The sequence below is a fragment of the Microcaecilia unicolor genome, chromosome 10 (genome assembly GCF_901765095.1).
Source record: "Microcaecilia unicolor chromosome 10, aMicUni1.1, whole genome shotgun sequence".
In the NCBI taxonomy this organism is placed as follows: domain Eukaryota; kingdom Metazoa; phylum Chordata; class Amphibia; order Gymnophiona; family Siphonopidae; genus Microcaecilia; species Microcaecilia unicolor.
In genome coordinates, this window is record NC_044040.1 from 209,097,306 (window position 1) to 209,110,701 (window position 13,396).

The following is a 13,396-nucleotide window of genomic DNA, read 5'->3' on the forward strand; positions in this document are numbered from 1 at the left end:
AGGGAGGAGGGGAAATAGACAATATGGAGATAAGGGGACGGAGAGACAGGTCCACAGAGGAGCGCGGGGGGGGGGGGGGGGAATAAGGGAGGGAAAACTAGGACGAGGAGAGAGAGAAAGAGAGTGGGGGGGGGGGGGGAGAGAGGGGATGTGGCATGAAGGAACGTGTTTCTCAGGAGGAGGAGGGGAAATGGACAATATGGAGATAAGGGGAAGGAGAGACAGGTCCACAGAGGAGCGGGGGGGGGGGGGGATAAGGGAGGGAAAACTAGGACGAGTAGAGAGAGAAAGAGAGTGGGGGGGGGAGGGAGGGGATGTGGCATGAAGGAACGTGTTTCTTAGGAGGAGGAGGGGAAATGGACAATATGGAGATAAGGGGAAGGAGAGACAGGTCCACAGAGGAGCGGGGGGGGGGGGGGGGAAAGGGAGGGAAAACTAGGACGAGTAGAGAGAGAAAGAGAGTGGGGGGGGGGGGGAGGGGATGTGGCATGAAGGAACGTGTTTCTTAGGAGGAGGAGGGGAAATGGACAATATGGAGATTAGGGGAAGGAGAGACAGGTCCACAGAGGAGCGGGGGGGGGGGGATAAGGGAGGGAAAACTAGGACGAGGAGAGAGAGAAAGAGAGTGGGGGGGGGGGAGGGAGGGGATGTGGCATGAAGGAACGTGTTTCTCAGGAGGAGGAGGGGAAATGGACAATATGGAGATAAGGGGAAGGAGAGACAGGTCCACAGAGGAGCGGGGGGGGGGGGGGGGGGGGGATAAGGGAGGGAAAACTAGGACGAGTAGAGAGAGAAAGAGAGTGGGGGGGGAGGGAGGGGATGTGGCATGAAGGAACGTGTTTCTTAGGAGGAGGAGGGGAAATGGACAATATGGAGATTAGGGGAAGGAGAGACAGGTCCACAGAGGAGCGGGGGGGGGGGGGGGGGATAAGGGAGGGAAAACTAGGACGAGGAGAGAGAGAAAGAGAGTGGGGGGGGGGAGGGAGGGGATGTGGCATGAAGGAACGTGTTTCTCAGGAGGAGGAGGGGAAATGGACAATATGGAGATAAGGGGAAGGAGAGACAGGTCCACAGAGGAGCGGGGGGGGGGGATAAGGGAGGGAAAACTAGGACGAGGAGAGAGAGAAAGAGAGTGGGGGGGGGAGAGAGGGGATGTGGCATGAAGGAACGTGTTTCTCAGGAGGAGGAGGGGAAATGGACAATATGGAGATAAGGGGAAGGAGAGACAGGTCCACAGAGGAGCGGGGGGGGGGGGATAAGGGAGGGAAAACTAGGACGAGTAGAGAGAGAAAGAGAGTGGGGGGGAGGGAGGGGATGTGGCATGAAGGAACGTGTTTCTCAGGAGGAGGAGGAAATTTTAGGGTGCCAAATCTTGCTACATAAGATGCCCGTATCCACGACTTTTTATTTCTCATCCGATATGGAGGATGATCAGGATAGATGGGAGCGGGGAAGGGGGGGGGGGAATGAGAGTTAAAAAAAGAAGAAAAAACGAGAACGGGGATAGATGAGATGGAAGAAACTGTGAGAGGAGGGAAAATTAAAATGGTACATTGAAAGTCAGGGAAAGAGGTGAAGAGGTGGGGGGGGGGCTGAAGTGGGGGGGGGGGGGGGGAGCCTGCCAGTCTGGAAGGTTTGAGTTGCCTGGCCTCATTCTCCTGATGGATTTCATTTCCCCTACACCTGGATGCAGTCAAGCACCTGGACGATCCAGGCAAAATCCAACAAGTCTTTATGGTGGGATTTAGGAAGGAATTTCTTGCAGCTCCCCTTGGCCTGTGTCAAAGCTGGTCCGCTTTGAGTTTGGACTTGTTCCAGGGGTTGGGAGCTGAAACCGGAGATGGCCACACACACACACACACACACCTTGGTCTGGGGCTGCTATCTAGTACAAAAGAAGGGTTATGACAGGCACCAAAAGCTGGCAATACAAGAGCCACGTATCCCCCAAAAAAGTTACCTTCACTTGCTCCCAACTGGGGCATTTCTATGTCAAAACGTTGAATACTTCTTACAGGCTCATTCCAGCATGACACGTTGTGTGCTGACGAGCATATTTAGAAAAAAAAAGTTAAACTAATTAGCTTTTGACGTCATTTGCTGGGCTTGAAGTTCATTTTTCACACTCTTGGATCCATCCAAAAAACGTGGCTTTTATTTGAGGATGGAAAACCCCTATTGCTAAGATGAGGAAGGAACTACTTGTACAACATCTGGAATACCTAAAATGTGATCGTCTGAATATTAAATGGAGTTCTGCAACAAGTAATCTAAAAAAAAAATTGTTTTTTAAAAATCTATTGTGACTTCAAATTGTAAAACAAGACAACCTGCAAAGATACTGGACCATATTGTGCCTTCTTCATTTGAAAATACTGTAATATCCTAGGAAGAATCTGCTGACAAGACAAGGAATGGAACACACCAACTTTTGTAATCAGTTAAAGTGTTAATACTGCTTAGGTTTTTTTTTGTTTGTTTGTTTTAAATGATCTTTTGGAAAGCAGGAAACAATACTTGGGTGGTATTTCAGCATGTGTTTACCTTAATCAAGGATGAAAAAAAACATTTAGGCAAAATAATACAAACTTGTAATTTTATTTTCCAAATAAAAACTTCCAAAAAGGAAGAAAGTTTTAAGAGCATTTATCTTTGGCATCACATAAAACAGTATCTCGTGTAAAAAACGAAACCTGATAAAGTCTTGTAGTACAAAAAGGCTTAATTCAATATGAACAGGTCACTATATACAAATATAGGGTATCAGCACTCACTCTGAATACAATTTCTCTACAAAAAAAAAAAACCTGACCACTTTTACAAAAGTGTCTAAGTGTCTTTTTAAAAAAATATTTTTTTTCTTTAGTTCGTATTGTTCACCAGGGTCTCCAGACTGAATCGGAGTTGATTGAGGGTGCCCTGGAGGGAGACCCTGCAGATGGCAAACCTGTGTTAACATTTGTGTTGGTATAAACCGGAATAACCGGGCCATTGTGTGCAAAAGCTGTGTTAGGGATCAAGAAAGCGAACTGGCCATCTGAGGCTGGCACGAGCTGGAACCCCCCATAGACTTTTGCAGCTTCCACCGAGGGTGACCCCAGCTTGCAAGGCACTCCATTTAGAGGCACCCCATTGCCCTGTGGAGCCGTTCCGGGCATCTGTACCAAAGGCTGGCCAAAGGAGGCGTGAGGAGCTGCAGCTGGTATGGGCATTTGAGGCTGAGCAGGGTAGTTCATGGCATTGATCTGAGTCATGCAGCTGGCGAGGTGGCCCAGGAGCCGGGTTCGGACCTCTGTGTTCACTCCTTCGCAAGTGGACAGAAAGCGGGTCACCTCATTCATGCACTCACTGAATCCAGCCCGGTATTTGCCCAGGACGGTGGGGTCTGTGTTCAGAGCAGCTAGGGGGGGAAAAAAAAAGACGAGAAGACAATTTTACCAATTGTTCACTGAAAATATAGTCTAGAAAACTGTCCAGTACATTGTGGGCCTAAGTAGGTTCCTCTCAGAGCCTGAAGACCATTGAGAAACTGTGTGATTACTGCATCCACCGCCCCCTATCATCACTCATGTAAAATCAAAGATTTGCAGATCAAGTTTCTTTGCCTCCCTCCAACTAGCTTGTTTCAATCGCCCTCCCGTTCCCGGAACAGTAACAGCTATAAATACGCCTGGACCGTGGGAAAGGCACTCTGAGCCAAGTCAGTAAAATGTAGCTGAATGCCATTCAAACCACAGACGGAAGTCTGGAAGAAATCAACTGGGGGGGGGGGGGGGGGGGGGGAGAGGAAGGAAAAAGACACACACACTCACCAGTCATCTGTACTCTCTGGAGATTCCTAAGGTGTTTGACAGTCATTTCCAGAATATCTGCCTTTTCCAACTTTGAATGTCTCGAGCTCTGGCAAGAAAAAAATAAAGCATTTAAAAAAGAAAAAACCCTTCATAACCACGTTAAGTTAACAAGAAACACGTCATATGCGATGTAGAGTTTTTAATAAAATCCGTATATATTTGCACGTCGAAAATGCAAAACTGAAATCCCCATTTTGCTGTGCAAAACGGCGTAACTTTTTTTTAATTAAACAAATCATTTTAAGGAAAATCTTTATGCTTCTATAGGTAAAGAATTGCAACCTCAAAACCACGTTAACAAAGAATACGTCACATGCAATGTAGAGTTTTTAATAAAATCCGTATATATTTGCACGTCGAACATGCAAAACTGAAATCCCCATTTTGCTGTGCAAAACGGCGTAACTTTTTTTTAATTAAACAAATCATTTTAAGGAAAATCTTTATGTTTCTATAGGTAAAGAATTGCCTCAAAACCACGTTAACAAGGAATACGTCATATGCAATGTAGAGTTTTTAATAAAATCCGTATATATTTGCACGTCGAAAATGCAAAACTGAAATCCCCATTTTGCTGTGCAAAACGGCATAACTTTTTTTTTAATTAAATAAATCATTTTAAGGAAAATCTTTATGCTTCTATAGGTAAAGAATTGCAACCTCAAACGTCTAGAAGTACCAGAGGTTTTAATGATTCATCGCTGCAGTTCCATGAAATGATAGGAACTTACATCTTTCTTCAGCGCATCAAGAATCAAGGTTTTCAGCTGGCCCAGGCTTTCATTAATTCTTGCCCTTCGCCTTTTCTCCATGATTGGTTTGGATGACTGCAAAATACAAGAAAAGAGATTAGGATGAGATGAGTTGAAACACAGAAGCAGCAGCGAATCAATTGCAGAGATGCTGCTACGCGTTGTCCTCGCCTCGCGATTTACCTTTCTGTGCTCAGATGCAGTCTTTGGTTTATCTGGCGTTGAGTGAATATTTGCTGGTGTAGCAGCTACAGGAGATGAGGAATTTTTCTCCATCATATCAGCTGGCATTGTCTCCCAATTCCCTCCAAAGAGACACTTTGCGGCTACAATCCTTGATAATTGGGATTTTTTTTGGGGGGGGGGTGGATTAGGGAAAAACAAAAACGCCCAATTAAAAGTACGCGTGCAATAAAAAAATCACGATGGTCTCCACTGGAACTTCCCAGTTCTTGCACTTTAAGCTGATGGCACTGCCGGCTGTGCTCGGTTATTCCTGGCCAGGACGGTGGGTGGGTGGGAGTGTGATCAGTGCGAGCTTTGCCTCCTATGCTGCCCCCGTCCCCTTGGCTACCTCTTTATATATCTCAGACTGCACGCGAACGGCTCGTGTGAAACTTCCCAAACTTTCTTTCCCACAGTAACTTTCAGCCAATCGGAGACGGGGACACGCGGCTCCGCTCGTGGACGGCGCCCTGCCATTGGCTGTTAGGGGCAGGGCTTGGCGGCCAATGGCGCGCGCCTGAGCTCGGGGCACCCGGGGCTGCCCTGTCAATCAACCGCATTAACCCTTTCCACGACCCAGGGTAACCGGTGAAAAAGCAGGAAAGGTGCGTGTGTGTGTGTGTGTGCTTCATGGAAGCCAGTGTGGGATCTTTTTACTTTTCTTTCTGTAAAGGGTCCAAGGGAAAGGAAAAGAAGGGGTTGCACTGTTGAAAAGCAAAAAAAAAAAAATCTGGAAATACAACACATTTTAGGGGAAAAGATTCCATTTTTAACGAGCACAAAATTTCGGGATATTTACCATGCACGGAGGAGTAAAATAGTTCTAGTCTGAAGTCACTGACGCGTATCCTTGCAAATAATCAGCATAATCCGGACAAAATAGATTAATAACATGAGTGTGAATAGCAAGGGGGAAAAGGTGATCTTTGATAATACCCCCCCTTGGGTTAAAGGAGAAGGGAAGATCTGAGGTTTATGTCTTTATTCCTTGAGTGACCCGTTTAAACCTTTTCAAGATCTCCTTGCTTTACGTATAAAGTATACTGAGCAGCACCAAATAAATAAAGCCTTGCGTTTGCAGGGAGCCTTTAAAGGCTTGCAGCAAGCGGGGCACTTTGACATCTGTCGGCATGCGAGCGCTGGTCTGAAGCTGGAGCACGTGCCAGGATGTTTTATTACTGCTGCTGCTGGCGCGGCTGAGGTTGGGCCGGCTGGCTGCGTGGGGGACGCGGGGGGTGCACGGTTTATATTAGACAGAGAGGGTAGGTAAATAGCAGCTGCTGTGTTAAAAGCCTGGGAAAACCACGCCCTCCGCGAGCTGCAGCGCCCTTCCCGGCGAGTGGAGCCAGAAGCTGTAGCGTGGCGTCTGGCCTGCACACAGAGGGGGGCGCCCGAGAGCCTCTCGGTGCTTTTGGCATCTGCACTCCGCCGCAGGACTCACGAGCAAGGCGCTTGCTAATTGCAGTAAGGTGAATGGATGGCTTCCATTTCCCGGTGATTTTTTGGGGGGAGGGGGAGAGGGGGGGGAATGCATCAGACGATTCCAATAAACCTTCATTGATTTCTGCCGTCTGATTTCTAGCCTACTTGAATACAAGAAAATAAAGGTCAACAAAAAAATGTAAGGTGATTTTGAAAGTAATACAATATAAGTATCACCTATTTTTTTTGTTAACTTTTAGGCTTATTTTGCCTACAGTAAAAAAGCAAAAACAAACAGGAAATAAACAGATCAGTACTCAGCTGAACCAGCCTTTCTATATATGGAGCAGATATTTGGAATTATTTATTGCATTTGTACCCCACATTATCCCACCTTTTTGCACACCCCTGCTTTTTCTTCTTTTTTTTTTTTTCCAATTTGATCTGGCTTTAGTTGTGGGGGGGGGGGGGGGACGGGACATGGAGCACTTCCACTGGACGGTTCTCCTCAGGACCCCCCTGGGTCTACATCATCTGCCAATCAAGGTGGAGAGGGCGGGGTGAATAGGCAAGTAGTTATGGTGGTAAAGGGGGAAGCCTGGCTGTGTCAGGACTTCTGTTCTCCTGTGGTAGCTGAAGATGAAACTGCGTGCAGACAGAGAGAGATTTTTCTATTCTCAAAGGTCTTAAAAACCAAGGACAAGATTGCTAATGCGCACTATTGGGTGAACAGTAAATAGGGCCATACCAAGACCCCTACAGTAAATGATGCATGAGTGCATTCAGTAAATCTAGCCTTCAGGTAACAGAAGATGAAATGATTTGCTCAAGGTTACTCTGGATCAAAGCCCACTGTGCTACTAGGCTATGTATGTATGAATTTTTAAAAAATTATATACCATCTATAACAGGTGATTTCCTTATAAAACAAACATAATAGCAACCAAATAAAACAACATGCAAAACAAACAATATAAAATATACAGAGCTCTGCTTCTTCAGTCCAGTATTAGATGCCTTAAGAGAAGCTCCATCCATGTGCTGCTACCACCACTCAACTTACCCACCTGGGTAATTTCACCCTTTCTATCCCCCTTTCCATATTGCCCAGCATCCCCTCTCTCTCACCCTGTCCAACTTCTCTTCTCCCCACCCTCATAGTATTCTTCTGTACTGTCTACCCAGCATGCCAGCCTCACCTCCTCCTTTTGCCCTCTTTTTGCAGTGACCAGTATTTTCTCTCACCGTCCCACTCAATACCCTTTGAGTGTGTTTTCTTTCTCTTCACCCCTCCACTCCTTCCAACCACTAAGTACATAAGTCATGCCACACTGGGAAAAGACCAAGGGTCCATCGAGCCCAACATCCTGTCCACGACAGCGGCCAATCCAGGCCAAGGGCACCTGGCGAGCTTCCCAAACGTACAAACATTCTATACATGTTATTCCTGGAATTGTGGATTTTTCCCAAGTCCATTTAGTAGTGGTTTATGGACTTGTTCTTTAGGAAACCGTCTAACCCCTTTTTAAACTCTGCCAAGCTAACCGCCTTCACCACTAACTCAGAATTTTCTCTAAACCTCACCCCTACCTGCTTTGCACTTGCTGAATTCACCTTCCTCTTAGCACACTCTCCACCCCACATCTCCAGCACTCTCTCTCTTTCTCATCCATCTTCCAGCACCTTCTTTCTCCTCTTCCACCCCTGTGCACCCTTTTTTCAGCACCCCAAATCTGCCTAGTGCCTTCTTTCCCCTCCCCTCCCCCCATTACTCACACCTAACCAGTATTCATTTCGCTTTTTCTTAGCCACTGAGCAGTGCCAGCAGTCCCTGTACACTTTGACTGTAGCTGGTATGGGTTTCATCAGTGGCCTAGTGAAAGCACTTATAGGAGCCAACTTTTCAAAATTACCCCTCGCTTGAGAGTGCAAATGTTTGCTTATTTTTGGAGGTGCTGAAGCTCCCACAGAGCTGGCACATGGCATTGCAAGTATTTTTTAAAATTGCTGGGCTGCCCCCAGTGGCGTAACCATAGGTGGGCCGGGGCCCACCCAAAATTGTGCCACTTTTGCTGTGGTTTGCAGGGATCCCTCAACCCTGCTAGCAGAAGACTTCCTCTACAGTGAGGAACCAGCAATCAAGGAGGGGCCTAGAGGTTAGAGCACTGGTCTTGCAATCCAGAGGTGGCCAGTTCAAATCCCACTGCTGCTCCTTGTGATCTTGGGCAAGTCACTTAACCCTCCATTGCCTACTACTACTACTTAACATTTCTAGAGCGCTACTAGGGTTACGCAGCACTGTACAGTTTAACAAAAGGACGGGCCCTGCTCAAAAGAGCTTACAATCTAATAGTCGAAGTGTCAAGTGGGGGCAGTCTAGATTTCCTGAATAGAGGTATGGTGGTTAGGTGTCGAAGGCGACATTGAAGAGGTGGGCTTTGAGCAAGGCTTTGAAGATGGGCAGGGAGGGGGCCTGGCGTATGGGCTCAGGGAGTTTATTCCAGGCATGGGGTGAGGCGAGGCAGAAAGGGCGGAGCCTGGAGTTGGCGGTGGTGGGGAAGGGTACTGAAAGGAGGGCTTTGTCTTGAGAGCGGAGGTCACGGGTAGGAACGTAAGGGAAGATGAGGGTAGAGAGGTAAGGAGGGGCTGCAGATCGAGCGCATTTGTAGGTTAATAGGAGAAGCTTGAACTGTATGCGGTGCCTCAGGTACAAACGTAGATTGAGAGCCCTCCTGGTACAGAGAAATATCCAGAATACCTGAATGTGACTCACCTTGAGCTACTACTGGAAAAGGTGTGAGCAAAATCTAAATAAATAAATAAAACCAGCATCACTTGTCTCAAGTTGACACCAACACTGGCCTCTCTGCACGTGCTCAGTTTTCATGAATGCACAAGCAGGCATGCACAGCCTGCTGGCGGTGGCATCAGATCCAGGCAAGTGCTGCAGACTGCAGTTTGGAAGAACACGGGCTGCCTCAGGAGAAGGAAGTCTTCTGCTGGTGGGTGGTACATTTTAGAGGGGATTAGGATCTTGGCCGAGCTATCATTTGTCCTGTATGACATCAGCGAATGGGAAGTTTGGTGGCAGGGGTGAAGGTTAGTTTGCCCCATCTCCCCTAAAATATTAAGCTATTCCACTACCACTCTCTTGTCTGTTCATTTTGCAAGGCAGGAGATCAGTAAGGGGTTTGCTGGCAGGTTTTACAAATGCGTGGCTTTGGTGCCTCCCCTAACAAATTGTAATGTAGGCCGCTGCCTAGTTCCCTAAAATGAGGGTTGGACCGGATGAAAACAGAAACAAGGTTTCAGGCATAGACCCCCATTTCCTATGAGACGCAGAGACACACTATGGCTGGGATAATAATTAACTCTTTTATGGAGTATGGTAAAAAAAAAACAACAGATGAAACAGATCAATAAAATGCGAAATGTTAACGCTCGAATAGCCTAGTTACCTACCCACTTAACGTTTTTTGTTAACGTCTGGAATGAAATTGCATGCAAAAGGGTGCGGAGAAGCAGCTGTTTGGCTTTTGGGGGGAGTGGACAATAGTTCTCTGTTTGCAGTTTCAGTGGCGCGTGGCGGGCTTACACCCGGGAACCTCCGGGGTGGCAGTGCGCCCCCTGCCGCTCACTTCTCTGCCTCCTTCCCGCCCCCGGCACTGATGCTACGAAAATAAAATAAAACCATCCACGTTTTGCATGTTTGTTTGATTACATGAAATGATTATATTGTTCTGTTCGAAAGAACAGCATATTGCAACTTACTAGAGAGAAAAAAAAAGAAATAATGGTGATATTTATGTGAATAATTGGTTAACTGTCAGCTTCTAAAAAGTACTGCAAACGTCTCCTGGAAGTTTGGCTCTGAAACGGCAGCGCGAAATCCAGTTATGGGGCAACGGGACAGCAGAGTGTTTACAAAACAGGTTAATTACCCTTAATCATGGCTTCTTTTCAGAAACGTTTTGTTTTGGCACGGTTTGCAAAAGGGTAACTTAGTGACTTTGGAAACCTGATAAGTCTTTGCAAACACATGTACAAAGATCGGGGCTGATGGTACACAAACAGCAGGGCGATTCCATAGCGATGGCGCTACGGGTCGAGGGAAAAGCGTAAACAGCCTGTGTTGGGGTCGCGGAACCGCCGAGCGGATGCCTTGTTTGCTTAGTAACAGGGCTGCAGGCAATTGCTGACTCCAGCGGTTACACTTCAGCACAAAGCGAGCTGCGAGGGAAAAGGCAGGTCATGTCCTCCCCTGCTGGGGCAGTGACAGCACTCGAATTCCTGGGCACACGTTTTTAGGCCAGATGAATAGGGATGTGAACGCCCCTCCCCCCCAAACAAAAATTCGGTTCATTTTTGGGTTTGCAGTTTTTTTCCTCCAGATTTTTATGTGGTGATTTTGTATCATTTTTCCCCATTTATTTATTTTAAATATGCACTAAAACGTTTTTAAGCATTCAGATCTATTGCTCATGCATTAATTTATAGCTATACATGTGCACGTGATTTATATGTACACAATTTTTTTAGGTGCTCAATAAACGAATGCCTGCTCACGAATGTAATATATATACCGCAGCCTGAAAATTGTTGTGTGCTGTTTGTCATGTCTTTCGCGCCTTTGTTCATTTTATTCAGGATTACCCCCACCCCCCCGCCTTTTGTCACAACAAGAGCAATGTTGTTCCAGACCCCCCCTTGAGGCTGCTCCCCTCCAGAGCAGACAACCCCTCTCCCTGTGGCCCGCCCCTCTGTAGGGCTACCTGAATATGCTTGGTGATTTAGAAGGGGGTCCATTGGGGCATGAGCGATGCCAATTTGCTCCATGCCAAATCCAGTACTGCAAGACTGTGGTAAGATGTTACAGCTGCCCTGCTGGATTTAGCGTCAATCCTGCGCCAATGGACCCTCCTGGACCACTAGGGATATTACATAAATATATAAGTATTGCCATACTGGGACAGACCAAAGGTCCATCGAGCCCAGCATCCTGTTTCCAACAGTGGCCAATCCAGGTCACAAATACCCGGCAAGATCCCCAAAATGTACAAAATATTTTATACTGCTTATTCCAGAAATAGTGGATTTTCCCCAAGTTCATTTAATAACGGTCTATGGACTTTTCCTTTAGGAAGCTGTCCAAACCTTTTTTAAACTCCGCTAAGCTAACCGCCTTTACCCAGTGGCATTCCTAGGGGGGGGCAGTGAGTGCAGTCCACCCCGGGTGCACGCCGCTGGGGGGGTGCCACGTGTCTGTCGGCGCCACTCATTCCGTGCTCCCTCTGCCCCGGAACAGGTTACTTCCTGTTCCGGGGCAGAGGGAGCATGGAATGAGTGAAGCAGACAGGCGCGCGGCACCCCCCCAGCAGGTAAAGATGCACCCGGGGGGGGGGCACGGCACCCTGGGGGGCGCATCGGCGATCTGCCCCGGGTGTCAGCCACCCTAGGAATGCCACTGCCTTTACCACATTCTCTGGCAACGAATTCCAGAGTTTATTCAAGTACAATAGGTCCTGGTGGCCTACAGAGGAGGAGAATCATGGGGAGGGTTTTTTTTTTCTGCTCTTGCATAAGGGGGGAGTAGTTAGGAGGACACTTCTGCTGGTGGGGGGCCCTATGCCTGGGAGGGCTAGAATGAGGAGGAGGGGCTTGCACCAAGGGGGTAGATCTGAGTGGGGTTGATGGAGGTGGGGGAAGCCTTGAATATGGGCCATTGTAATGAGGGCAAGGCTGCTATTCAGCCCACCAGTTAACCACCTGGTGGCATTTTTATGTGCCTTGGTTGCATTATTCCATGAGGCAGGCCCGTTTTTTAGCAGGTTTTTTTTCCTGCTTGTTTCCATTTGTCAACAACAGGAAACAACAGAGGAAATGTTGTTGACATTTCTTCTGTCATTGTTAATGGCTGTCTGTGCCCATGATCCTAAGAATACACATCCCTACTGGAGACTTTGAGCCAGATGCACAAAACCTAAGGAGCCCACAACTTGCGTTTTAAACTGGTTCCAGGCAGTTCAAAACGCGCAAGTAGTTTACCGGGGGGGGGGGGGGGGGGGGGCATGCACCAAGGGCATTTTTCCTGTCACGGTAGCAGGCAACGAAAACGGAATGCACATTATCCAAAGGCTATTATAATGAGCTGCAATACCGTTTTTCCGATTCCCTTACCGTGGAAACCCTAACGTGAGGTTTGCACCTCTCGTTAGGGCTCTTGTGAGGGAATCGGAAAGGAAAAGGGCCCCAAAAAAAGGTAAAAAAGAAAAAAAAAACAGCGAGCGCACGTGAGGGGCATCCTTTATGGACGTACTCTGCCTGCGCTTGTGAGGGACGTCTTTTCACCGTTTTTTTTGTCTCCCCGGCCCTGCTCACCTTCTGTAGCAGCAAGGAGAAGGGAATCGGGGACCTGTGAGTCGATCCGGAGTTCGGGACGTCCCTTTCCATTATGCTCCTCTTCCAGGTCTCTTCAGCCAATCAGAGTGCGTGTAGCTGACACCAGCAAGCTAGATGCGCTTTGATTGGCTGAAGAGACCCAAGAAGAGGAGCATAACCGAATGGGACGTCCCGATTCTTCGACTGGCTACCGAGGTAATGGTGAATGCAACGGAGCTACAACGAGTAGCTCATTTGCATTCCCTTTCCTTAGTGAATTCCCGTTCCCTACCGATTCGCTATGGAATCGGTAGGGAACGGGAATTACCGACGACCTTAGTGCATCTTCCTCTTAAACCATTAAAAAAAAAAAAAAGCGCCATGTTACCCCAAAATGGATTGATCCAGTCACATTGACAATAATTATGCTACTGAGACCATGTAGACTTCAGAGACAAAGAAAAGAGAGAGCAGAATCATCATTTATTTGTTGCATTTGTATCCCACATTTTCCCACCTTTTTGCAGGCTCAACGTGGCTTACATTATGCCGTAATGGCGATCGCCATTTCCGGAATGAGAAATACAAAGTAGTATTACATTAAAGTTCATAAATGTTGAAATAAACTATAAAGTAAGTTAGATAAACAGTTCGTTTCAGGCGTGAGAAATACGGTGGTAGTGCGTTAACGTTCATTAGTGACAGAGTGATTGAAGCAATCCGGCATAGAGAGTTCGGTTTTGTCTGGTTCTGGTAGAGTTTTGT

General features: G+C 47.3%; 1 protein-coding gene across 1 annotated transcript; it reads right to left on the bottom strand.

The window, feature by feature from the left end:
* Positions 1–2,579: 2,579 nt before the first annotated feature.
* HES1 (hes family bHLH transcription factor 1) lies at positions 2,580–5,150 on the bottom strand. The gene is made up of 4 exons (XM_030216099.1): positions 4,790–5,150; positions 4,586–4,681; positions 3,813–3,900; positions 2,580–3,400 (listed from the first exon to the last, which is right to left on the bottom strand). Exons 1-4 carry the CDS (start codon positions 4,895–4,897, stop codon positions 2,877–2,879), a joined length of 816 nt encoding a protein of 271 aa, XP_030071959.1. The 5' UTR covers positions 4,898–5,150; the 3' UTR covers positions 2,580–2,876.
* Positions 5,151–13,396: the final 8,246 nt, after the last annotated feature.

What these genes read in the sequence shown, in the direction of transcription:
- HES1 (XM_030216099.1), bottom strand. Translation starts at nt 4,897, where the DNA reads ATGCCAGCTGATATGATGGAGAAAAATTCCTCATCTCCTGTAGCTGCT. An exon ending in CTGCATCTGAGCACAGAAAG is followed by an intron (nt 4,682 to 4,789) that starts GTAAATCGCGAG and finishes TGTATTTTGCAG; the next exon opens with TCATCCAAACCAATCATGGA. An exon ending in TTGATGCGCTGAAGAAAGAT is followed by an intron (nt 3,901 to 4,585) that starts GTAAGTTCCTAT and finishes TTTTCTTGCCAG; the next exon opens with AGCTCGAGACATTCAAAGTT.